This window comes from Aegilops tauschii, chromosome 2, assembly GCF_002575655.3.
Source record: "Aegilops tauschii subsp. strangulata cultivar AL8/78 chromosome 2, Aet v6.0, whole genome shotgun sequence".
Classification (NCBI taxonomy): Eukaryota; Viridiplantae; Streptophyta; class Magnoliopsida; order Poales; family Poaceae; genus Aegilops; species Aegilops tauschii.
In genome coordinates, this window is record NC_053036.3 from 424240905 (window position 1) to 424268712 (window position 27808).

Here is a 27808-nt window from a genome sequence, read left to right on the forward strand (position 1 = left end):
ATGGCGGCCAACGCGTGGGGCGGCCAAACGACGACGGATTTGAGGGGAAAGGAAAGGGGAACGGGGAGAGGAGCTCACATCGAGCATGTAGGTGAGCAAAGCGGGCTCGGGGAGGCTCCGGTGAGGCCGAATCGAAGACGGCGAGCGGCGGGGCAGAGGTTGAAGGCGAGCTCGACATGGGGACGGCTCCACGGCTTCCCTCCGGTGGTGTGGGCGATGAAGACGAAGATGCCGGGCGTCCTGGACGTGATGGCGCAGCACGGGGTGGTCAGTGGCTACACAGACGGTGAGGCCATGGCTACGGGTGGTTCGGGTTCATCCAGATCAGGAAGAGGGGTGAGGGGGAGGGGGTTCTGGCGTGCTAGGGTTTGCCAAGGGAGAGAGGGAGCGCCGAGGGGGGCCTTATCCATCCCCTCGACCGCGGGATGAACGACAGCAGCGGAAACGGCGGCCATGGCCGGGTGGATGGCCACCACGCCATCCCCCTGTGTACAGGAGGTTGAAGGGGGAAGGAATTTTGGGTTGGGCCGGCCATTGTTGCTAGGTGGGCGAATACGCACATGGTTTCATTTATATTACTTCTATTCTTTTTCTGCGAAATGATTTAGCTAAAGTCTTCCATTTATTAAAAAAAAGCAAACGATTTTTGTTTGAGTTGAAGCTTGGCACATAAATCCAGTACAACATTTAAAGACCACACACAAGGTTTCACATCATTTGGAAAATGTACATATATTTGTTTATTTTGAAATGTCCATGAGGCCCCATTCCTCCTTATTTTCTATCTCCTCCGGCTTGGAGGTGACTTCACCAAACTTCAAGACTAGTGGCAGATGATCGTTCTGCGGCATGGCGTTGGTGGAGGTCTGCGGCTGCGGGAGGGAGGGGAATGGGAGGCGAACAGTAAGACCGCCCGTATTAAACAGCGGCTCGGGCGCCATTGATGGAGAGGAAGGCGGGCGGCCATGGAAGTCAAAGGGCTCGCTTCCCAGTGAGCATGTGCAGCGTACAGCTCGCACGCTTCCTGGTGACCATGCGCATTGGAGGACAACTTGCACGCCTCTCGGTCAGCCTGCGCACTGGACTGCGCTCGCACGCCTCCCGTTCAGTCAAGGTCAAGCAGTTGTCCGCACGACACCTCCTATAGCCATTAAAACCAAGACATGCGGCGTCACGTGAATGGTTAAAAGAACGCACACGGTTTGAATTCTACAAACGTTTGAGATATTAAAGTGGCAGATATTTTTTCAAAATGCCTTTGTTGTCTGTCATTATTCGAGCGCGCCTTCTCTCAAAATGGACGCGAGAAATGCCACAGCATGTCAGGTGCCATTCCATGATAACATGCCAAGTTTCATAAATTTCAGACGAGTTTTGGGTTTACTGGGATTTAAAAACCAGGCATCTCAATATTTTGCCGGCAATCAACGGTGCCCTGGTGTTTGAAATTCATTCCCATTTCTTGCATGGGACCTAAGCATGCACCCAAGGACACATATTTGATTTTTCAACCAATTTATATGCATCGGAGCATGTGCATGTAGTTCAAATTTGAATTATGCACATAAATGCATTGAAAACTCAATTAATGCATAAAAATATCCAAACGGACCGCGAAAATTCCCAAAAATTGACACAACACTCCTGTTGTTCTATCTTGACATGAGAAAATTTATGAAAGCATACCCAAAGGTGGGACGTTCCCTACCGAAACCATCATGCTAGTTGTGAGAAGCTCTGGTTTGTGAGAAGCGTATACCCGAACCTGCCCCGAATGGGACAATTTTTTACCACGACATGTTGATGCCGCTCCATGATAGCATGCCAAGTTTCATGAATTTCAGACGAGTTATGGATTTACTAGAATTTAAAAACCAGGCATCTCAACGTTTTGCCGGCAATCAACAGTGCCCTGGTGTTTGAATTTCATTCTCATCTCTTGCATGGGACCTCGAAATTCACCCAAGGACACCGATTCGATTTTCCAACCAACTTTAGTGCATTGGAGCATGTGCTTGTAGTTCAAATTTGGATTATGCACATAAAATGCCTAGAAAATCAAGTTAATGCATAAAAATGTCCAAACGAATGCCGAAAAATCACAAAAATTAACACAACACTCCTGTTGTTCTATGTTGACACTAGAAAAAAATTTAAAGCAATAAGAGGCAATGGATATCGTTTCGTCCCCAAAGGTGGGACGTTCCCAATCGAAACCATCATGCTTGTTGTGAGAAGCTCTGGTTTGTGAGAAGCTTACACCCGAACCTGCCCCAAATGGGACAAAATTTTTACCACGGCATGTTGATGCCGCTCCATGATAGCATGCCAAGTTTCATGAATTTCAGACGAATTATGGATTTACTAGAATTTAAAAACCAGGCATCTCAACGTTTTTCCGGCAATAAACAGTGCCCTGGTGTTTGAATTTCATTCCAATCTCTTGCATGGGACCTAGAAATTCACCCTAGGACACACATGTGATTTTTCAACCAACTTTGGTGCATTGGAGCATGTGCTTGTAGTTCAAATTTGAAATATGCACATAAAATGCCTACAAAACCCCAGTTAATTTATAAAAAAGGCCAAACGAACCCCGAAAAATTCCAAGATTAAACACAACACTCCTGTTGTTCTATGTTGACACTAGAATTTTTTTGAAAGCAATAAGAGGCAACGGATATCATCCCGTCCCCAAAGGTGGTACGTTCCCTATCGAAACCATCATGCTTGTTGTGAGAAGCTTATACCCAAACACGTCCCAAATGGGACAAAATTTTCAACACGGCATGTTGATGCCGCTCAATGATAGCATGCCAAGTTTCATGAGTTTCACACGAGTTTTGGATTTACCAGAATTTAAAAACCAGGTATCTCAATGTTTTGCCGGCAATCAACAGTGCCCTGGTGTTTGAAATTCATTCCCGTATCTTGCATGGGACCTGAGCATGCACCCAAGGACACACATGTGATTTTTCAACCAATTTATATGCACCGGAGCATGTGCATGTAGTTCATTTTTGAATTATGCACATAAAATGCCTAGAAAACTCAGTTAATGCATAAAAATGCCCAAACGAACCCCGAAAAATCCCAAAAATTGACACAACACTCTTGTTGTTCAATGTTTACACGAGAATTTTTTTGAAAGCAATAAGAGGCAATGGATATCGTTTCGTCCCCAAAGGTGGGACGTACGTTCCCTACCGAAACCATCAGGCTTGTTGTGGCAAGCTCTGGTTTGTGAGAAGCATATACCCAAACCTGCCCCAAATGGGACAATTTTTTTACCACGACATGTTTATGCCGCTCCATGATAGCATGCCAAGTTTCATGAATTTCAGACGAGTTTTGGATTTACTAGAATTTAAAAACCAGGCATCTCAATGTTTTGCCGGCAATCAACGGTGCCCTGGTGTTTGAAATTCATTCCCATTTCTTGCATGGGACCTAAGCATGCACCCAAGGATACATATTTGATTTTTCAACCAATTTATATGCACTGGAGCATGTGCATGTAGTTCAAATTTGAATTATGCACATAAGTGCATTGAAACTCAGTTAATGCATAAAAATGTCCAAACGAACCCCGAAAAATCCCAAAAATTGACACAACACTCCTGTTGTTCTATGTTGACACGAGAAAAAAAATTGAAAGCAATAAGAGGCAATGGATATCGTTTCATCCCCAAAGGTGGGACGTTCCCTATCGAAACCATCATGCTTGTTGTGAGAAGCTCTGGTTTGTGAGAAGCATATACCCGAACCTGCCCCAAATGGGACAAATTTTTTACCACGGCATGTTGATGCCGCTCCATGATAGCATGCCAAGTTTCATGAATTTCAGACGAGTTATGGATTTACTAGAATTTAAAAACCAGGCATCTCAACATTTTGCCGGCAATCAACAGTGCCCCAGTGTTCGAATTTCATTCCAATCTCTTGCATGGGACCTAGAAATTCAGCCAAGGACACACATGTGATTTTTCAACCAACTTTAGTGCATTGGAGCATGTGCTTGTAGTTCAAATTTGAATTATGCACATAAAATGCCTACAAAACCCAGTTAATGTATAAAAAAGGCCAAACGAACCCCGAAAAATTCCAAGATTAAACACAACACTCCTGTTGTTCTATGTTGACACTAGAAATTTTTTGAAAGCAATAAGAGGCAACAGATATCGTCCCGTCCCCAAAGGTGGTACGTTCCCTATCGAAACCATCATGCTTGTTGTGAGAAGCTCTGGTTTGTGAGAAGGTTATACCCAAACCTGCCCCAAATGGGACAAAATTTTCACCACGGCATGTTGATGCCGCTCCATCATAGCATGCCAAGTTTCATGAATTTCATATGAGTTTTGGATTTACTAGAATTTAAAAACCAGGTATCTCAACATTTTGCCGGTAATCAACAGTGCCCTGGCGTTTGAAATTCATTCCCATCTCTTGCATGGGACCTAGAAATTCACCCAAGGACACACATGTGATTTTTCAACCAACTTTGGTGCATTGGAGCATGTGCTTGCAGTTCAAATTTGAATTATGCACATAAAATGCCTAGAAAACCCAGTTAATGTATAAAAAAGGCCAAACGAACCCCGAAAAATTCATTCCCATTTCTTCCATGGGACCTAAGCATGCACTGAAGGACGCAGATTTGATTTTTCAACCAATTTGTATGCTCCGGAGCATGTGCATGTAGTTTAATTTTGAATTGTGCACGTGAAATGGCTAGAAAACTAGTTTATTGTATAAAATGTTCAAAGGAACCCTGGATAATTCCAATTCTTTTACGACACACATATAGTTGCATGTTCACTGCGGCTAAAAGGTCTAGCAATTCAAACAGCGTCCATTGCCGTTGTGACCCCATTTTGTAATTCAAATCAAGTAGATCCCACATAGTTTATTATCACCAACCATGTGAGATGTAGTACAAAATATCTTGGAGCACCGTCGGTGTATAGTACGCCTATGGCTTACGCGAGAAGGTGCGTCGGCTATAATCCACAGCCGGTGTGTCAAGCACACTAGCTCACTCCCCAAAAACTCCCGCCTCTGCATCCCTCGCAATCTCGAAAATATCTACCGCCTGGAAGGTTTTAATGTTTGATAGCACACAATTAGTATGTGCGGACTGTGTGCGATGTCTGTTACTCCCGCTCTGCTTCAGTCCCTTGATTCAAATTTTCAGTAGCCCCGGCATTTTACTCCCGCCTGTGCATCCCTCGCAATCTCAAAAATATCTGCTCGCCCTTGACCCAAATTTTTAGTAGCCCCGCCTTGTTACTCCCGCCTAGTAAATTTTTTAGTTGCCGCAATATTTCCTCAAACACAACCTTGCTCCCCCCTCCACACACACACCCCAAAACCTCCGCTCACATAGACACACACAACCCTCGAAACCATTGGTAGGTCGCCGCCATCGTCGGCGCCTCCATCCTCAACCTGCCCGTGTGCCGGGGAGCTCGAGGAGCCAATGGCCAAAAAGCGGTTTATCGTGGCCTTTTCGCCCGATGCCGGCGAGGTGGCCGCCGAGGTGTCCCCGTTGTCCTTTGCGGGCCCGATCCGCCGTCGCCGGTCCCCCGATCCGCCCGCCGCCGCGCCCCTACGCCAGTTCGAGGACTTCCCCGTCCTTCCTCGGACCCGGCAGCCGACGAAGTCCTACCTCGGGGTCGGGCAGCGGCGGTGGGGGACGTGGGTCGCCGAGATTACAGATCGAGAGACCCACACCCGCCGGTGGCTCGGTAGCTTCCACATGGCCGAGCTCGCAGCCGTGGAGTACGACCGCTGGCAGGTCCGCTACCACGGCGCGGCGGCTAGGCTCAATTTCCCCTTCGGCACACGTTCGGTCCATCTCGTTCTGCCGGAGCCAGGGGTGGTGAGCTCGGCTATGGCGCGGGAGGACCGCAAGGTGTGGGAGTGCCTCAAGGCCGAGGCCGCCGGTGAGGCCTACATGCAAGAGCTCCGCCGACAGCACCCGGAGCTCGTGGAGGCGGAGCATGCGATCTTTGCCGGCGCGGAGGGCGGCGAGGTTATCGCGCTCTCTTCGATGATGAGGTCAAAGGCGGCGAGGACGGTGGCGCCGAGGGAGGCGAGGTTATTGCGCTCTCCTCTGATGACGAGGTCGAAGGCGGCGGCGACGGCGGTGCGGAGGGCGTTGAGGTGGGCCCCGAGGACGAGGAGATCGACATCTACGAGTGGAGGAGTGCCTTGCCCGACGACCCCGACGACGGTACTGGCCCAGACCCGGCTCGCGGCACACCGTACATGACGAGGAAGGATTGGCTCGACCTCTACTTCGATCGAAAGTAGTTTAGCTTAGTTTAAATTTATGTTTTATGTTCGGTTATGCAAAACTATCTATGTTTATGTTTGAATGCATGCTACTTTCGGTTGAACCTGCTTTGAACTTGATCAAATTGAAGTTTACAACCTTAAGTTTAGGGGATCAACTAGAAAAGGCCAAAAATTGTTGGAGTATATATATATCCACTAAGGGTTTTAGTCCTTTAACTTTTTAAGGATCGCCTAGAGATGTCCTTATGACTTGTTTATTTTAGTTCTTCACAATGTGACGCTCTATATGTGCAACTATTTGCCATGCAGTTCAATTTCATCAATAACAGTTTCAACAATACCACTATGAATTATGACATTTGGTTGCTGTTAAGGATATTGCAGTTAACATGCCTTTTTGTTTTTCAATTGTTGTTTAGCAACATGCATTGTACTGAATGACTAAATATGCAATCCCAGGCTACATAGCAACAAGGAAGAGTGTTACCTTAATGTTCTGATGATGTCTAGATATACATGTAATAAAATCTTATATAATGGGATGGATGGAGTGTTGTACTACATCATTCTTCAATTGTTGTTTAGCTTCTAATATTAACTTGGTGCTTTTAGGTACATATATCATTGCCAAAGATCCACACTTCGACCCTTTCTACGTATGGGGCAATGAGATATTCATGAACCAGCATCAAGCGAGGAAACTGATAAAGATTGTTATTAAAATGGGTCAAAAGATGTCAATCGAACTATTTGTTTACACTTTATGCAAGACAACAGTGAATTGTAGGATGGTAAGTAAGAACCCTGTAGCCTTCTTTTTACTGCCCGTAATGAGTTGTGTTAGATGACAATATCTGAATCTTTTTTCTTTTGTAGTGGATCCTGAAGCAGTTTCCTCAAGATTACCTCTCAAACTACATGATTGGCGGTCGGCCATCACAAGGGGTTGGACTAGAGTCCTGCATGCCTTCTGCATCCAGGAGAGCACAATAGGGCCATTCCACTTCACCTTGTTCAGCAACTGGAATGTCTGTCGCCTCTTTCTTTACCATCTGTAATAGTACAAGTATAGAACCCTGGTACATCATTCTTTATTTGGTGCTTATGTAATTCTTAAACATATGTACCTGTGAATCGAATAATGCATTGGTTGTTTGAACCTGATGGATATGAATAAAGCTATAGCCTACTTTCAAGTTTCAATTAGGTACAATTTTAAATAGCAGCAATTAAATTAGGGCAAAATTACATTGTGCAGGTCATTACGGCACACACGGTTGCTAAAAAACAAACGTTTGCGATATACACCATAATCCGAGACGGTTCACAGAGAGGAAACGTGTGCAAGCATGCACACAGTTGCCGTTTGCATAGCGTGTGTGATGTCAGACACTATCACATACGGTGCAGGAAAACTAAATGTGTGTGATTGTCTACCCATCGTACATGGTTTATAATCATGAACTGTTTGTGATGTGCCAGGCATCGTAAAACTCCCGTGCCTAGAATCTGCCTAGAAAACTCCCCTGCCTGGAATCTGCCTGGTTTTAGGCAGAACCAAAAAACTCTGACTGCGATGGCAATGTGAGCACAAACGAGTAGCAAGGATGAAGCGTTTGGGATATTCAAGATATCGGAAACGGTTATATAGGGACAACTGTATGCATCAAGGCTCCCTATCCCCGACGGTTTCTAGGTCGTGTGGGAAGGGCCCCCCTATCACCCACACTCAGTTGGCGACGGTTCCAAATGGCGTCGCGGAAAGGGGTAAAAAACCTTTTGTTTAGGACCGACGCGCACCAGTGTCTCTTACTGATTTACCGCTATCATTTTGGGGTTATGCTTTAGAGACGGCTGCATTCACGTTAAATAGGGCACCATCTAAATCCGTTGAGACGACACCATATGAACTATGGTTTAGCAAGAAACCCAAGTTGTCGTTTCTTAAAGTTTGGGGCTGCGATGCTGATGTGAAAAAGCTTCAACCTGATAAGCTCACCCAAATCGGAGAAATGTGCCTTCATAGGACACCCAAAGGAGACTGTTGGGTACACCTTCTATCACAGATCCGAAGGCAATATATTCATTGCTAAGAATGGATCCTTTCTAGAGAAGGAGTTTCTCTCGAAAGAAGTGAGTGGGAGGAAAGTAGAACTTGATGAGGTAATTGTACCTTATCCCGAATTGGAAAGTAGTTCATCACATAAATCAGTTCCAATGATTCCTACACCAATCAGCGAGGAAGCTAATGATGATGATCATGAAACTTCAGATCAAGTTACTATTGAACCTAGTAGTTCAACCAGAGTAAGATTCTCACCAGAGTGGTACGGTAATCCTGTTCTGGAGGTCATGTTACTTGACCATGACGAACCTACGAACTATGAGGAAGCGACGATGAGCCCAAATTCCGCGAAATGGCTTGAGGCCATGAAATCTGAGATGGGATCCATGTATGAGAACAAAGTGTGGACTTTGGTTAACTTGCCCGATGATCGGCAAGCAATAGAGAATAAATGGATCTTCAAGAAGAAGACTGACACTGACGGTAATGTTACTGTCTACAAAGCTCGACTTGTTGCGAAAGGTTTTCGACAAGTTCAAGGAGTTGACTACGATGAGACCTTCTCACCCGTCGCGATGCTTAAGTCTGTCTGAATCATGTTAGCAATTGCCGCATTTTATGATTATGAAATTTGGCAAATGGATGTCAAAACTGCATTCCTTAATGGATACCTCAAAGAAGAGTTGTATATGATGCAACCAGAAGGTTTTGTCGATCCAAAAGGTGCTAACAAAGTGTGCCAGCTCCAACGATCATTTATGGACTGGTGCAAGCCTCTCGGAGTTGGAATATATGCTTTGATGGTGTGATCAAAGCATATGGTTTTATACAGACTTTTGGAGAAGCCTGTATTTACAAGAAAGTGAGTGGGAGCTCTGTAGCATTTCTGATATTATATGTAGATGACATATTGTTGATCGGAAATGATACTGAATTTCTGAATAGCATAAAAGGATACTTGAATAAGAATTTTTCAATGAAAGACCTCGGGGAAGCTGCTTATATATTGGGCATCAAGATCTATAGAGATAGATCAAGACGCTTAATTGTACTTTCACAAAGCACATACCTTGATAAAGTTTTTGAAGAAGTTCAAAATGGATCAGTCAAAGAAAGGGTTCTTGCCTGTGTTACAAGGTGTGAAGTTGAGTCAGACTCAATGCCCGACCACTGCAGAAGATAGAGAGAAAATGAAAGTCATTCCCTATGCCTTAGCCATAGGTTATATCATGTATGCAATGCTGTGTACCAGACCTGATGTGTGCCTTGCTATTAGTTTAGCAAGGAGGTACCAAAGTAATCCAGGAGTGGATCACTGGACAGCGGTCAAGAACATCCTGAAATACTTGAAAAGGACTAAGGATATGTTTCTCGCTTATGGAGGTGACAAAGAGCCCGTCGTAAATGGTTACCTCGATGCAAGCTTTGACTCTGATCCAGATGACTCTAAGTCACAAACCGGATACGTATTTATATTGTATGGTGGGGCTGTCAGTTGGTGCAGTTCCAAGCAGAGCGTCGTGGCGGGATCTACGTGTGAAGCGGAGTACATAGCTGCTTCGGAAGCAGCAAATGAAGGATTTCATATCCGATCTAGGTGTAATACCTAGTGCATCGGGTCCAATGAAAATCTTTTGTGACAATACTAGAGCAATAGCCTTGGCGAAGGAATCCAGATTTCACAAGAGAACCAAGCACATCAAGAGACGCTTCAATTTCATCCGCGATCTAGTCAAGGAGGGAGACATAGAAGTTTGCAAAATACACACAGATGTGAATGTTGTAGACCCGTTGACTAAGCCTCTTCCACGAGCAAAACATGATCATCACCAAGACTCCATGGGTGTTAGAATCGTTACTATGTAATCTAGATTATTGACTCTACTGCAAGTGGGAGACTGAAAGAAATATGCCCTAGAGGCAATAATAAAGTTGTTATTTATGTTTCCTTATATCATGATAAATGTTTATTATTCATGCTAGAATTGTATTAACCGGGAACTTAGTACATGTGTGAATACATAGACAAACAGAGTGTCCTGATACGTCTCCAACGTATCTATAATTTTTGATTGCTTCATGCTATATTATATTCTGTTTTGGATGATTAATGGGCTTTATTATACACTTTTATATTATTTTTGGGACTAACCTATTAACCGGAGGCCCAGCCCAGAATTTCTGTTTTTTGCCTATTTCAGAGTTTCGCAGAAAAAGAATATCAAACGGAGTCCAAACGGAATGAAACCTTCAGGAACGTGATTTTCGGAACGAACGTGATCCAGAGGAATTGGACCCTATGTCAAGACATCAACCAGGAGGGCACGAGGTAGGGGGGGCGCACCTACCCCCCTGGGCGCGCCCTCCACCCTCGTGGGGCCCATGTTGCTCCACCGACGTACTTCTTCCTCCTATATATACCTATGTACCCCCAAACCAACAGAGGCATCCACGAAAACCTAATTCCACCGCCGCAACCTTCTGTACCCGTGAGATCCCATCTTGGGACCTTTTCCAGCGTCCTGCCGGAGGGGGCATTGATCACAGAGGGCTTCTACATCAACACCATAGCCTCTCCGATGATGTGTGAGTAGTTTACCTCAGACCTTCGGTCCATAGTTATTAGCTAGATGGCTTCTTCTCTCTTTTTCGATCTCAATACCATGTTCTCCTCGATCTTCTTGGAGATCTATTCGATGTAATCTTCTTTTGCGGTGTGTTTGTTGAGACCGATGAATTATGGGTTTATGATCAAGTTTATCTATGAACAAGATTTGAATCTTCTCTGAATTCTTTTATGTATGATTGGTTATCTTTGCAAGTCTCTTCGAATTATCAGTTTGGTTTAGCCTACTAGATTGATCTTTCTTGCAATGGGAGAAGTGCTTAGCTTTGGGTTCAATCTTGCGGTGTCCTTTCCCAGTGACAGTAGGGGTAGCAAGGCACGTATTGTATTGTTGCCATCGAGGATAACAAGATGGGTTTATATCATATTGCATGAGTTTATCCCTCTACATCATGTCATCTTACTTAAAGCATTACTCTGTTCTTTTGAACTTAATACTCTAGATGATGCTGGATAGCGGTCGATGTGTGGAGTAATAGTAGTAGATGTAGGCAGGAGTCGGTCTACTTGTCGTGGACGTGATGCCTATATACATGATCATACCTAGATATTCTCATAACTATGCTCAATTCTATCAATTGCTCAACAGTAATTTGTTTACCCACCGTAATACTTATGCTCATGAGAGAAGCCACTAGTGAAACCTATGGCCCCGGGGTCTATTTTCCATCATATTAATCTTCCAACACTTAGCTATTTCTGGCACCGTTTATTATGCTTTCTTTACTTTTAATCTTTATCATAAAAATACCAAAAATATTTTCTTATCATATCTATTAGATCTCACTTTGGTAAGTGACCATGAAGGGATTGACAACCCCTTTATTGCGTTGGTTGCGAGGATTTTATTTGTTTGTGTAGGTGCGAGGGACTCGTGCGTGGCCTCCTACTGGATTGATACCTTGGTTCTCAAAAATTGAGGGAAATACTTACGCTACTTTACTGCATCACCCTTTCCTCTTCAAGGGAAAACCAACGCAGTGCTCAAGAGGTAGCAAGAAGGATTTCTGGCGCCGTTGCCGGGGAGTCTACGCAAAAGTCAACATACCAAGTACCCATCACAAACCCTTATCTCCCGCATTACATTATTTGCCATTTGCCTCTCGTTTTCCTCTCCCCCACTTCACCCTTGCCGTTTTGTTCGCCCTCTCTTTTTCGTTCGCCTCTTTTTCGCGTGCTTCTTGTTTGCTCGTGTGTTGGGTTGCTTGCTTGTCACGATGGCTCAAGATAATACTAAATTGTGTGACTTTACCAATACCAACAACAATTTTTTTAGCACTCCGATTGCTCCTCTTACCGATACTGAGTCTTGTGAAATTAATGCTGCTTTGTTGAATCTTGTCATGAAATATCAATTCGCCGGCCTTCCTAGTGAAGATGCCGCTACCCATCTAAATAGCTTCGTTGATTTGTGTGATATGCAAAAGAAGAAAGATGTGGACAATGATATTGTTAAATTGAAGCTATTTCCTTTTTTGCTTAGAGATCGTGCTAAAGCTTGGTTTTCGTCTTTGCCTAAAAATAGTATTGATTCTTGGAATAAGTGCAAAGATGCTTTTATCTCTAAGTATTTTCCTCCCGCTAAGATCATCTCTCTTAGAAATGATATCCTGAATTTTAAGCAACTTGATCATGAACATGTTGCACAAGCTTGGGAGAGGATGAAATTATTGATATGTAATTGCCCTACTCATGGTTTGAATTTGTGGATGATTATACAAAAAATTTATGCCGGATTGAATTTTGCTTCTAGAAATCTTTTAGATTTGGCCACGGGAGGCACTTTTATGGAAATCACTTTAGGAGAAGCTACTGAACTCCTAGATAGTATTATGGTTAATTATTCTCAATGGCACACTGAAAGATCTACTAATAAGAAAGTGCATGCGATAGAAGAAATTAATGTTTTGAGTGGAAAGATGGATGAACTTATGAAATTATTTGCTAATAAAAGTGTTTCTTCTGATCCTAATGATATGCCTTTGTCTACTTTGATTGAGAATAATAATGAATCTATGGATGTGAATTTTGTTGGTAGGAATAATTTTGGTAACAACGCGTATAGAGGAAACTTTAATCCTAGGCCGTATCCTAGTAATTCCTCTAATAATTATGGTAATTCCTACAAAAATTCTTATGGAAATTTTAATAAGATGACCTCTTAATTTGAGACTAGTGTTAAGGAGTTTATGAATTCGCAAAAGAATTTCAATGCTTTGCTTGAAGAAAAATTGTTTAAAGTTGATGAATTAGCTAGGAACGTCGATATAATTTCTCTTGATGTTGATTCTTTGAAACTTAGATCTATTCCACCTAAGCATGATATCAATGAGTCTCTCAAAGCCATGAGAATTTCCATTGATGAGTGCAAAGAAAGAACTGCTAGGATGCGTGCTAAGAAAGATTGTTTTGTGAAAGCGTGTTCTTCTAGTTTCTCTGAAAATAAAGATGAAGGTCTAAAAGTTATTGATGTGTCCCCTATTAAATCTTTGTTTTGCAATATGAATCTTGATAATTATGGGACTGAATATGATCCACCTTTACCTAGAAGGCGTTCCAAAAATTTGGAGTTTTTAGATCTTGATGCAAAAATTGGTAAAAGTGGGATTGAAGAGATCAAAACTCTAGATATTAATGAACCCACTATTTTGGATTTCAAGGATTTTAATTATTATAATTGCTCTTTGATAGATTGTATTTCCTTGTTGCAATCCGTGCTAAATTCTCCACATGCTTATAGTCAAAATAAAGCCTTTACCAAACATATCGTTGATGCTTTGGTGCAATCTTATGAAGAAAAACTTGAGTTGGAAGTTTCTATCCCTAGAAAACTTTATGATGAGTGGGAACCTACTACTAAAATTAAAATCAAAGATCATGAATGCTATGCTTTGTGTGATTTGGGTGCTAGTGTTTCCACGATTCCAAAGACTTTGTGTGATTTGCTAGGTTTCCGTGATTTTGATGATTGCTCTTTAAACTTGCACCTTGCGGATTCCACCATTAAGAAACCTATGGGAAGAATTAATGATGTTCTTATTGTTGAAAATAGGAATTATGTGCCCGTAGATTTTATTGTTCCTGATATAGATTGCAATCCTTTATGTCCTCTTATTCTTGGTAGACCTTTCCTTAAAACGATTGGTGCAATTATTGATATGAAGGAAGGGAATATTAGATTCCAATTTCCGTTAAGGAAAGGCATGGAACACTTCCCTAGAAAGAAAATATAATTACCTTATGAATCTATTATGAGAGCCACTTATGATTGCCTACCAAAGATGGCAATACCTAGATCTATCCTTGCTATTATGCCTAGCTAGGGGCGTTAAACGATAGCGCTTGTTGGGAGGCAACCAAATTTTATTTTTAGTTTTTTGCTTTTTGCTTATGTTTAGGAATAAATATTTGATCCAGCCTCTGGTTATATGTGTTTTTATGTTTTAATTAGTGTTTGTGCCAAGTTAAACCTATAGGATCTTCTTGGATGATAGTTATTTTATCTTGCTGAAAATTCCAGAAACTTTCTGTTCACGAAAATAATTGTTAAAAATCACCAGAACGTGATAAAATATTGATTCCAATTGCTTCTGATCAATAAACAAATTTTATAGGTCTTCCTATTTTGTCTGAATTTTTGGAGTTCCAGAAGTTTGCGTTAGTTACAGATTACTACAGACTGTTCTGTTTTTGACAGATTCTGTTTTTCGTGTGTTGTTTGCTTATTTTGATGAATCTATGGCTAGTAAAATAGTTTATAAACCATAGAGAAGTTGGAATACAGTAGGTTTAACACCAATATAAATAAATAATGAGTTCATAACAGTACCTTGAAGTGGTGTTTTGTTTTCTTTCGCTAACGGAGCTCACGAGATTTTCTGTTAAGTTTTGTGTTGTGAAGTTTTCAAGTTTTGGGTAAAAGATTTGATGGATTATGGAACAAGGAGTGGCAAGAGCCTAAGCTTGGGGATTCCCATGGCACCCCAAGATAATCTAAGGACACCAAAAAGCCAAAGCTTGGGGATGCCCCGGAAGGCATCCCCTCTTTCGTCTACTTCCATCGGTAACTTTACAATGGGCTTCCTCAAGTGCCCTAGGTCTTCGTGAGCAAGCAAGTTGGATGCACACCCACTTAGTTTCTTTTGTTGAGCTTTCATATATTTATAGCTCTAGTGCATCCGTTGCATGGCAATCCCTACTCCTTGCATTAACATCAATCGATGGGCATCTCCATAGCTCATAGATTAGCCTCGTTGATGTGAGACTTTCTCCCTTTTTGTCTTCTCCACATAACCCCCATCATTATATTCTATTCCACCCATAGTGCTATATCCATGGCTCACGCTCATGTATTGCGTGAAGGTTGAAAAAGTTTGAGATTACTAAAGTATGAAACAATTGCTTGGCTTGTCATCGGGGTTGTGCATGATGAGAGCATTCTTGTGTGACGAAAATGGAGCATGAATAAACTATATGATTTTGTAGGGATGAACTTTCTTTGGCCATGTTATTTTGAGAAGACATAATTTCTTAGTTAGTATGCTTGAAGTATTATTGCTTTTATGTCAATATTAAACTTTTATCTTGAATCTTTCGGGTCTGAATATTCATACCACAATTAAGAGGGTTACATTAAAAAATTATACCAAGTAGCATTCCGCATCAAAAAATTTGTTTTTATCATTTACCTACTCGAGGACGAGCATGAATTAAGCTTGGGGATGCTTGATACGTCTCCAACGTATCTATAATTTTTGATTGCTTCATGCTATATTATATTCTGTTTTGTATGATTAATGGGCTTTATTATACACTTTTACATTATTTTTGGGACTAACCTATTAACCGGAGGCCCAGCCCAGAATTGTTGTTTTTTTGCCTATTTCAGAGTTTCACAAAAAAAGAATATCAAACGGAGTCCAAACGGAATGAAACCTTCGGGAACGTGATTTTAGGAACGAACGTGATCCAGAGGACTTGGACCCTACGTCAAGACATCAACCAGGAGGGCACGAGGTAGGGGGCGCGCCTACCCCCCTGGGCGCGCCCTCCACCCTCGTGGGGCCCACGTTGCTCCACCGACGTACTTCTTCCTCCTATATATACATACTTACCCTCAAACCAACAGAGGCATCCACGAAAACCTAATTCCACCACCGCAACCTTCTGTACCTGTGAGATCCCATCTTGGGGCCTTTTCCGGCGTCCTACCGTAGGGGGCATTGATCACGGAGGGCTTCTACATCAACACCATAGCCTCTCCGATGATGTGTGAGTAGTTTACCTCGGACCTTCGGGTCCATAGTTATTAGCTAGATGGCTTCTTCTCTCTTTTTGGATCTCAATACCATGTTCTCCTCGATCTTCTTGGAATCTATTCGATGTAATCTTCTTTTGCGGTGTGTTTGTTGAGACCGATGAATTGTGGGTTTATGACCAAGTTTATCTATGAACAATATTTGAATCTTCTCTGAATTATTTTATGTATGATTGGTTATCTTTGCAAGTCTCTTCGAATTATCAGTTTGGTTTGGCCTACTAGATTGATCTTTCTTGCAATGGGAGAAGTGCTTAGCTTTGGGTTCAATCTTGCGGTGTCCTTTCCCAATGACAGTAGGGGCAGCAAGGCACGTATTGTATTGTTGCCATCGAGGATAACAAGATGGGGTTTATATCATATTGCATGAGTTTATCCCTCTACATCATGTCATCTTACTTAAAGCATTACTCTGTTCTTTTGAACTTAATACTCTAGATGCATGCTGGATAGTGGTCGATGTGTGGAGTAATAGTAGTAGATGCAGGCAGGAGTCGGTCTACTTGTCGCAGACGTGATGCCTATATACATGATCATACCTAGATATTCTCATAACTATGCTCAATTCTATCAATTGCTCAACAGTAATTTGTTTACCCACCGTAATACTTATGCTCATGAGAGAAGCCACTAGTGAAACCTATGGCCCCGGGGTCTATTTTCCATCATATTAATCTTCCAACACTTAGCTATTTCTGGCACCGTTTATTTTGCTTTCTTTACTTTTAATCTTTATCATAAAAATACCAAAAATATTATCTTATCATATCTATCAAATCTCACTTTGGTAAGTGACCGTGAAGGGATTGACAACCCCTTTATTGCGTTGGTTGCGAGGATTTTATTTGTTTGTGTAGGTGCGAGGGACTCGTGCGTGGCCTCCTACTGGATTGATACCTTGGTTCTCAAAAACTGAGGAAAATACTTATGCTACTTTACTGCATCACCCTTTCCTCTTCAAGGGAAAATCAACGCAGTGCTCAAGAGGTAGCATGTCCCTAGTATGCCTCTACTTGACTAGCTCGTTAATCAAAGATGGTTAAGTTTCCTAACCATATACATGTGTTGTCATTTGATGAACGGGATCACATCATTAGAGAATGATGTGATGGACAAGACCCACCCGTTAGCTTAGCATAAATGATCGTTTAGTTTTATTGCTATTGCTTTCATCATGACTTATACATGTTCCTCTGGCTATGAGATTATGCAACTCTCGAATACCAGAGGAACACCTTGTGTGCTATCAAACGTCACAACGTAACTGGGTGATTATAAAGATGCTCTACAGGTGTCTCTGATGGTGTTTGTTGAGTTGGCATAGATCGAGATTAGGATTTTTTCACTCCGTGTATCGGAGAGGTATCTCTGGGCCCTCTTAGTAATGCTCATCACTATAATCCTTGCAAGCAATGTGACTAATGAGTTAGTTGTGGGATGATGCATTACGGAACGTGTAAAGAGACTTGCCGGTAACGATATTGAACTAGGTATGATGATACCGACGGTCGAATCTCGGGCAAGTAACATACCGATGACAAAGGGAACAACGTATGTTGTTATGCGGTTTGACCGATAAAGATCTTCGTAGAATATGTAGGAGCCAATATGAGCATCCAGGTTCCGTTATTGGTTATTGACCGGAGATGTGTCTCGGTCATGTCTACATAGTTCTCGAACCCGTAGGGTCCGCACGCTTAACGTTCGATGACGATTTGTATTATGAGTTATGTGATTTGATGTATCGAAGTTTGTTCGGAATCCCAGAGCCGAGACATAAAGATTGATATATTGGAAGGTTGTGTTTGGACACCGGAATGGTTTCGGAAAGGTTCGGACATTTTCCAGAGTACCGGGGGTTACCAGAATCCCCCCGGGGAGTTAATGGGCCATCATGGGCCCTAGTGGAGAGAGGAGGCGGCGGCCAAGTGGAGGCGTGCGCCCCCCAAGCCCAAAACGAATTGGACTAGGGTTGGGGGCGGCCCCCCTTTCCTTCTCTCCTCCTTCCCTCCTTCTCCTAGTGGGAATAGGAAAGGGGGGCGAATCCTACTTGGACCGGGAGTCCAAGTAGGACTCCCCCCATGGCGCGCCCCCCTTGGGCCGGCCGCCTCTCCTCCCCCTTTATATACGTGGGAGGGGGTCATCCCAAAGACACACCAAGCCTTCTCTTAGCCGTGTGCGGTGCCCCCTCCACAGTTACACACCTCGGTCATATCGTCGTAGTGCTTAGGCGAAGCCCTGCGCCCGTAACTTCATCATCACCGTCGCCACACCGTCGTGCTAACAGAACTCTCCCTCGTCCTCAACTGGATCAAGAGATCGAGGGACGTCATCGAGCTAAACGTGTGCTGAACGCGGAGGTGCCATACATTCGGTGCTTGGATCGGTTGGATCGCGAAGACGTTCGACTACATCAACCGCGTTACTAAACGCTTCCGCTTTTGATCTACGAGGGTACGTGGACACACTCTCCCCGCTTGTTGCTATGCATCTCCTAGATAGATCTTGTGTGATTGTAGGTAAATTTTTTGAAATACCGCGTTCCCCAATAGAATTTGGCCCTTCGAAAGAACAAATCTTTCATTCTCATGAGTCCCTTCCAGAAAGGAGAATCTGTAGGTCTTGCGGTAACTTGGGCTAAGGTTTTTGAGTGTAAATATTTGTTTCGTAGTATCTCAGCCCACATACCATCATGTTCTACTGACAACTGATATAACCATTTACTCATTAAACATTTATTCTTAATCTCTAGGTTTTCAATGCCAAGACCACTCTGGTCCTTGGGTCTGCAAATGATATCCCACCTAGCCAATCGGTATTTCTTATTAATGTCATCTGACTGCCAAAAGAATCTAGATCGATAGAAATCAAGTCTCTTCCGTACCCCCTTAGGTACTTCAAAGAAACATAACAGGAACATCGGCACACTAGTTAATACTGAATTAATTAGAACTAACCGACCTCCATACGACATTAGCTTGCCCTTCCAGCAGCTAAGTTTTTTTTCAAATCGATCTTCGATACATTTCCATTCTTTATTAGTCAGTTTTCGATGATGAATGGGAATGCCGAGATAACTAAAAGGCATAAATCCCAATTCACATCCGAACAATTGTTTATATGTCTCTTGTTCTTCTTTGGCTCTCCCAAAACAGAACAATTCGCTCTTATGGAAATTAATTTTTAATCCCGACAATAGTTTCATGTTTCTGGCCTTTGCGAGATCATGTTCCATGAAATGGATAGTATCGTCGGCATACTGTAAGATGGAAACTCCCCCATCAACGAGATGCGGTACTAGTCCACCTACGTGACCTTTCTCTTTGGCCCTTCCAATGAGAATGGCTAACATATCTGCTACTATATTGAATAGTAGCGGAGACATCGAATCACCTTGTCTCAAACCCTTATGAGTCTGAAAGTAGTGCCCTATATCATTGTTAACCCTAACTCTGACACTACCTTTTTAGACTAGGGAATCCACCTGACTCCTCCACATGTTGTTAAAACCCTTCATGCGCATTGCCTGCTGAAGGAACGACCACTTGACTTTATCGTATGCCTTTTCAAAATCAACTTTTAAGATAACCCCATCTAGTTTCTTCGAGTGGATTTCGTGGAGAGTTTTGTGTAAGACAACCACCCCTTCTAGGATATGTCGTCCTGGCATGAAAGCCGTCTGACTTGGTTGCACCACCGAGTGTGCGATCCGTGTCAATCTATTAGTCCCCACTTTAGTGAAAATTTTGAAACTCACATTTAATAGGCATATCGGTCTGAACTGCTCAATGCGAATTGCTCCTTCTTCGGTAAGAGCGTAATCATACCAAAGTTAAGGTGGAAAAGCTCAAGCTGCCCATTAAAGAAATCTTGAAACATCGGCATAAGATCTTTCTTTATAATATGCCAACATTTCTTATAGAACTCCGCAGGGAACCCATCTGGTCTCGATGCTTTATTCGGTTTCATTTGAGCGATAGCATCGAAAACCTCCTTTTCCGTAAACGGTGCGGATAAGATCTCATTCTCATCCGACCGTAGTTGAGGAGTATCCTCTATAACCGACTCATCTAGGGTAACCGCGTTAGCTACCGGAGACCCAAAGAGTTGTTTATAGTAGTTGGAAATATATGCCTTGAGGTTCTCGTGCCCTACAATAGTCCCTTCATCCTGCTCAAGCTGGATTATCTTCTTCTTCCTATGTTTGCCATTTGCAATCATATGGAAAAATGGAGTGTTGTCATCCCCGTGGACGACTTTGAGCACTTTAGCGCGCAAGGCCCATTTCATCTCTTCTTCTCTAAGAAGACTACATAAGCTCTGTTCAGCCTTAGCTGTAGCAGCCTGCTCAGATGCATCAAGCAAGATCGATTCAGCTTTAAGATCTAAAGCCTCGATCAATTATATTAGTCGTTCTTTCTCACTGTAAGAAATATGTCAACTAGTGACCTTCTGTGAGTGACCCTGGAAGAATTGGTCGTAAATCTACGACCATTTGAGACCAATTGGTCAAAAGCTGTTTGGGAGGGTTCAAACCCTAAAACATAACGACCATTTTGCTCAGAAAGGTCGTGGTTTCCTTGCACAAAATGGTCGTAAGCAGACAATATTGTTCACTCCCCCTATTTTTACCCAATTGCGACCAACTTAAAAGGTCATATTTTATAATTTGTACTGCCTCAAAATAGTTGGACGTCCACGTCAATAGTTTCGCTTATGTGTTATGTCCATGTGTCGGTCACCTCAGCAGTTTCACCTACGTGTCATGTCCACGTGTATATATTGCATTAGGTTTATACTTGAATCCATTATAATCCAATGACATGTGGGACCCAACAACCACCAACATGACATATGGGCACCATCAAATTGAAATGCAGGACCCATACCGACCTGACAATCAGGCCCCACCACTGAACTGACGAGCAGGCCCCACCACTGACCTGACGAGCGGGACACATAATGCAAGGCCTAAACCAGAAAACTACATAATAAAAGAAATATGAGATTGTGGGAATTGAACCCACGCCCTCATCCACCTGCTAGCAGTTCCAAACCACTACACCACCCCACTTTAGGTAACACAGGGTAAGAGGAAACTCTTTTGTAGTCTCACTGTCCGCACTCGGCCAAAGCCCATTTTCGAAAATGGGATCTCCTATACCGCGCGCTCTATTTCCTACTCTCCTCTCCTTTGGGAAGGCCCATATACGGCGCCCTGTTTTCTTAATTTATATTTGAAAAAAAAGATTGTGTATTCAAAAAATGTTATATATAAAAAATGTTTCTGAATTCACAACTTTTTAGAAAATGTTCAGAAAATTGAAAAATATTGGTTAATTACAAAAAATATCAATTAATAAAATGCTTAGGGATTCAAAAAAAGTTCATGCATTGCAAAAATATTCATCAAACCCCAAAAATGTTCATAAATTTCAAAAAGGTTTCCCAATTTTTTGATTTTTGTTTTGAATTTTTCATGCCCGTTTCAAAATGCGGTCAAAACGGCGGGCATTACCGTTCCTAGCTAGTGGTTCAATCTTGGAAAACTTTTGATGTTTCTCTGATTAAATAGATACTTATGTACCTAGAAATGATTTTTGGAAAAAATAAAGAGCAAACTATGAGGCAACTGCAGTTCAAATTTGACCTGCTTCCTACTTAATCGGCGGGAATTTGTCTTTTTCACCAGAGGTGGATCAAGGCTTTTGACACCCAACCATTTAGTCAATTGTGAATTAAATATGTCCTAGTATTTTATTAAATTGATTAGGTCCAATTTTGCAACAAATATATGGTAGGTCCCTCACAAAAAAACCCATTTCAGGCACTCGAAAAATGGAAAATGAATTTTTCGTGCAAAGAAAATGAAAACTCCCTTAGGCAACATTGTTTAGAATTCAAAGATGCACCTTTGTGCACAATACGAGAACATTTGAACAAACTATGCCATGAATGTGGCCATAAGATTGATCATTTGGCTTGAAAGCCATGAATCTCACGCATGATAGCTCATTTCTGAGAACACTTTTTAAAAATAATTGTCGTATTACAAGTTTATTATTTTTCCTGGAAACTTGGTCACAAATAATGACACAATGCGAAGGTTTTCCAATTTTTTGATTTTTTTGAATTTTTTATGCCCGTTTCAAAATGCGGTCAAAACGACGGGCTTGACCGTTCCTAGCTAGTGGTTGAATCTTGGAAAACTTTTGATGTTTCTCTGATTAAATAGATACTTATGTACCTAGAAATGATTTTTGAAAAAAATAAAGAGCAAACTATGAGGCAGCTGCAGTTCAAATTTGACCCGCTTCCTACTAAATCGGCGGGAATTTGTCTTTTTCACCAGAGGTGGATCAAGGCTTTTGACACCCAACCATTTGGTCAATTGTGAATTAAATATGTCCTAGTATTTTATAAAATTGATTTGGTCCAATTTTGCAACAAATATATGATAGGTCCTTCACAAAAAAACTCATTTCGGGCACTCGAAAAATGGAAAATGAATTTTCCGTGCAAAGAAAATGAAAACTCCCTTAGGCAACATTGTTTGGAATTCCAAGATGCACCCTTGTGCACAATATGAGATCATTTGAACAAACTATGCCATGAATGTGGCCATAAGATTGATCATTTGGCTTGGAAGCCATGAATCTTCACGCATGATAGCTCACTTCTGAGAACACTTTTTAAAATAATTGTCGTATTATAAGTTTATTATTTTTCCTGGAAACTTGGTCACAAATAATGACACAATGCGAAGGTTTTCCAATTTTTTGAATTTTTTTGAATTTTTTATGCTCGTTTCAAAATGCGATCAAAACGACGACCTTGACCGTTCCTAGCTAGTGGTTGAATCTTGGAAAACTTTTGATATTTCTCTGATTAAATAGATACTAATGTACCTAGAAATGATTTTGGAAAAAATAAAGAGCAAACTATGAGGCAGCTGCAGTTCAAATTTGACCCACTTCCTACTGAATCGGCAGGAATTTGTCTTTTTCACCAGAGGTGGATCCAGGCTTTTGACACCCAACCATTTGGTCAATTATGAATTAAATATGTCCTAATATTTTATAAAATTGATTTGACCCAATTTTGCAACAAATATATGGTAGGTCCTTCACAGAAAAAATCATTTTGGGCACTCGAAAAATGGAAAATGAATTATGCCATGAATGTCCTAATATTTTATAAAATTGATTTGGTCCAATTTTGCAACAAATATATGGTAGGTCCTTCACAAAAAAAATTCATTTTGGACACTCGAAAAATGATTAAAAATAGATAGAAAGATCAGAAATGCATAGAAATCGGTCCTTATCAACAAAATGTGGTCTAACTCTAGTCAAAATTTGTGTGGTGCCATTTTGCAAAATATTTTTGATATCTACTTTACAAAATCCCTCTATTTTTAGTACTTAGATACTTTTTTAAATCACTGGTTTTCTGAACCAATCAGGACTCTTCCATGGATCGATGACATGGCGCCCATCAATCCATCTCACCATCCCACATCCATCCATCCATCTATCTACAGAAAAAAAATGTAAAAGAGATACCCCACCACAGCCCAAACCCTAGCTCACATCACACCCACCGCCATCTTCCCCCATCGCACCCCTCCTCCGGATCTCCTCGCCGCCGCCGCCACCTCCCGATCCAATCTCTCCCCGCCGCCTCCCGATCCTTCCGCCGCCGCTCCGTCCTCCCCTTCCTTCCGCCCTCCATCTCTCCCCTCGCCTCCGCCACCCGACGGCCATGGCGCGCCTCTTCCTCATCCCAGATCAGATCCAGCGCCCCCAACCGCATCCATCCGTCAGAGGCGCTGGAGGCGCACTGTGCGGTTCTACTGGGCGGCGACCCGACGGCGTCCGGCGCATCACGCGCCGAACCATCTGTGCGGTTCTACTGGGCGGCGACCCGACGGCGTCCGGCGCGCTGCTCACCCGTCGGCCTCCAACGCCGACCAGGCGGCCGCTGAGTCCACCACGCCCACCCAGCCGCAGCCGGAAGAGCAGGAGGACGGGATGAGCTCCGGGACGGGGAATGTGGTGTGCGTCACCGGCGCGTCGGTCTACATCGTGTCCTGGCTCGTCAAGTTCCTCCTCCAGTGTGGCTACACCATCCGCGCCACCGTCAGGTACACTAGTACGGTCAGGACTCAGGATCCCACCCCACCCCCTTCCATCCCCTCCCCTTTTCCGCCTGCTCTAGCTGGTGGATCCATGGTTATCGGCTGGTCCCCACTGCCGCAGCGAGGGATTCATCGATTCAGTCATTCAGTGAGTGGGGGACTAGGTTTTGTTCAGGATGTGAAATTGGAACTGATAATACAAGGAAGAAGAAGAAGAAGAAGAAGCTGACTGAATTTGTTAGCATGCCGTGGGTGAGTGAGTGGCAGTGTTTGCAAGTCAACGCCATCTCCCTACTGCAACTGCCATATACTAGTATTATTATAAATCTAAGTCTAGAAGAGTCAAGGGGCAGCCATTCTGACCTGTGAATTTAAAAATACAGAACCGATTTCCCATAATACTGTTGCTAGCGTGTTTTGCTGCGACAGTCAATTTTTTTCATTATAAATCTTTTAGATTGTTCGAGTTCAAAATTAACATAAATTCCCTTGTATTATACTGAACTACTGTAGTTAGCAATAGCATCCTACGAGTGCTAGTGTCGGGGACTCCCTTAACAAAATTCTGCTCTGGCTCTGTTCACTCACTCCCTACTACTATAACTATATATCCAAGTCTAAATACAGAGTCAAGTGGCAGCCATTCTGACTTCTGAATTAGAAACTACACAAGTGAGTTCTCATAATAGTGTGGCTAGCGTGTTCCTGTGACAGTCAATATTTTTCATTATAAATCTATTAGATTAGATTGTTGGAGTTCAAAATCAGCATAAATTGGCACTTGGAATGTTTTCCCATGCTTTTCTTTTTTGTAATAAAACATGCATGCTCGGTGCTAACTCAACTGACGGTTCCTTCTTTCAGCCGACCCCAAGAAAACATTGCACCTGCAGGCCCTGGATGGAGCCAAGGACATTGCTAATCTTCTCTGCTCCTCCTAATCTTCTCTGAACCAGAAAACTGGTGCTGCTACTGACGCCCATACTGCTGCCCCTCTTTCTCTCCCAGTTGATTCGCATCTCGGGTCATAATTTTTCTGCATTCCCTGTTGCTGTAGCTTGTTGGATGCATAGTTTGATCTCCCAATGGGAATTATTAGTGAATGGTGATGTCTGTGGTCACGAGATCCTTGGTTGCATCTGGTTTCTTAGTGACGTTTCCGCAGTTTGCAAAATGCTGTGATGAATCATGAAATCTACGACGTATGTCAGACATCAGAGATGCCATTTGGCATTGATGAGAAGATATTTCATATTCTAAGCAATAATGTTGCATTTCATACCGATAGTTGCCAAACTATAAATTGTTATAGCCTTTTTTCTTGCTGTCCATGCATGCTTATATGTTTGAGGGTCAAGTGATGAGGAATAAACCATCAACAATATGATGGAGCTCTTCTCCTCTGATTCTTAGTATTTAAGTCCCTGATGGTACCTCAACACCCTAATATGTTTGTGGCTTTCTATGCTATCCACATACTGAAGGAAGTTCTGCTATCTTCACAACAAATATAATTTTGCTTGAACGAGTTTATAAATTGAACTATCTCCACAACAAAGATATTTACCACAATGAGAAACTGCAACAATATGACATGAGTTACACTCCCGTGATTCGTAGTTTAAAGTCTGATGATTTCTTATCCTCAAATAACCGTTGTCTTGTGAAATGCAATGCTGCTCACGTTCTTGTTTTCTTACGAATTGCTTGATGCAATTTCTAAGACGGGTTTCTTTGACATTGAGGGAATATTGTCTTGGTACTTGTATATCCATCAGCTGTTACTGTGCCTTTGTGGCGCAGTCTGAATCTCTGTAGACCGATCATATCTGAAGCATGAGCCAAGCACATCATGTCTACAGTTTCAGAACGGAAAACCAATCATGCTATATGTATTAAGCAACTCCATTGCAGTCTAATTTGTTCAGAATGGAGATGAAAACTTTGGTTGGTTTGCATCATACCTATAGCCATATATATATAAAGCTTCCATTTAACGTCCAAAGAATGCATACCTGATTTGAGTTAGACTCTAGTCTTGACTATTTTATGTAGGTGGCAACTGACAAGTTGAGTTTCAGTCTAGCTCATCTGAAGTTTCTCTGTATGCAGGAGGGCGAGCTGGAGGAGCTTGAGAAGGGTGTGGAGCCTGCGTGGGAGCGCTTGGTCCACCCGCTCGAGCGCATCGTCGACAGGCTGAACGTCGTTGACCACATCAAGGCCGTCAAGGACTCGCCCGACCTCTGTGCCGCCGTCAAGGATCTCCAGGTAGTCTCTTCTTCTGTCACGCCACCTGTGATCTGGACGAACGAAGCCATTGATTGGTCAGCGCATCATCAGATGATGATGCTGTCTCTGTATTTCTTCTTACTCCATGAATTAACCCTGATGAATGCTGCTTGTTTTGCACAAGTTGACAAGGACACTAGCTAGAGCGCACTGCCGCTCCTCTTCTTGAATGCAACATAATCTGAAATTCATTCAGTTCCACTGTGCGTAAACACTATAGTGTACAACTATCAACTTGTTTCACTTCTTAGTTTGTCACCCATTCAGCTTACTTACTGGGACATCTTTCTTGTAAGAGTTTATTTGATAGTACAATATGTTAGAAGAAACTACCATGTCTCTGGAATGGATCATCAATCACTCTTCATACACTTGCAACTCAGTTTCTTTCATATAAGTTCTGCTGCCTTTCTTTAGGTTGAGATACTGCCCTGTTAATTGCTTTAACAAACATTATCATTTGCCATATTGCTTTAACAAACATTATCATTTTTTTCCGTTTCTCAAATACAAAATAGCTTGCTCCTTCTAGTTGTGGCATCCCCACTGTTAATCTTTATGATGTTGTTCCTCACTAATATAATATTTACTGATTATTGGTAGTCACTAGTATTCACTGATAACTATGCCTCGTTTTGATTGTTCTATTGTTATTTATGCCAAAAGGTTAACATGTTCGAATTTATTTTGTTCCTGACCATTTTGTTTTATAACATGTAGATGGTGGCCTCTATTCATGTTTTGTTGTGAGCTCCAGGATGAAGAAATTGGAAGAAGCAATGCATGCTGGATTTAGGCATGCATGCATGCTCTAGTATCCTGTGATGCTCCTGATTATGATTTAATCGTACACTAATCATGCACGCAAATGTGTACGATCAAGATCAGGGACTCACGAGAATATATCACAATACAACTATGCAACATAAATAAGTCATACAAGCATCATAATACAAACCAGGGGCCTCGAGGGCTCGAATACAAGTGTTCGATCATAGACGAGTCAGCGAAAGCAACAATATCTAAGTACAGACATAAGTTAAACAAGTTTGCCTTAAGAAGGCTAGCACA

General features: G+C 42.3%; 1 protein-coding gene and 2 non-coding genes across 3 annotated transcripts; all 3 read left to right on the plus strand.

The window, feature by feature from the left end:
- Positions 1–27734, plus strand: LOC109749960 (uncharacterized). Its single transcript, XM_045233538.2, has 4 exons — positions 1–267; positions 23868–24467; positions 26561–26716; positions 27458–27734. The coding sequence occupies exons 1-4, from the start codon at positions 1–3 to the stop codon at positions 27485–27487; spliced, it is 1053 nt and encodes a 350-aa protein (XP_045089473.1). The 3' UTR covers positions 27488–27734.
- Positions 25619–25715, plus strand: LOC120975095 (small nucleolar RNA R64/Z200 family). The gene has a single exon (XR_005770933.1). It is a non-coding gene; the product is annotated as a small nucleolar RNA R64/Z200 family (small nucleolar RNA).
- Positions 25799–25883, plus strand: LOC120975085 (small nucleolar RNA Z199). The gene has a single exon (XR_005770923.1). It is a non-coding gene; the product is annotated as a small nucleolar RNA Z199 (small nucleolar RNA).
- Positions 27735–27808: the final 74 nt, after the last annotated feature.

Excerpts from the sequence above, each read along its gene's own strand:
- LOC109749960 (XM_045233538.2), top strand. The coding sequence starts at position 1 with ATGGCGGCCAACGCGTGGGGCGGCCAAACGACGACGGATTTGAGGGGA. Across the intron at positions 268-23,867 it reads TGATGGCGCAGCACGGGGTG|AGATACCCCACCACAGCCCA; the intron begins GTCAGTGGCTAC and ends AAAATGTAAAAG. Across the intron at positions 26,717-27,457 it reads CCGCCGTCAAGGATCTCCAG|ATGGTGGCCTCTATTCATGT; the intron begins GTAGTCTCTTCT and ends TATAACATGTAG.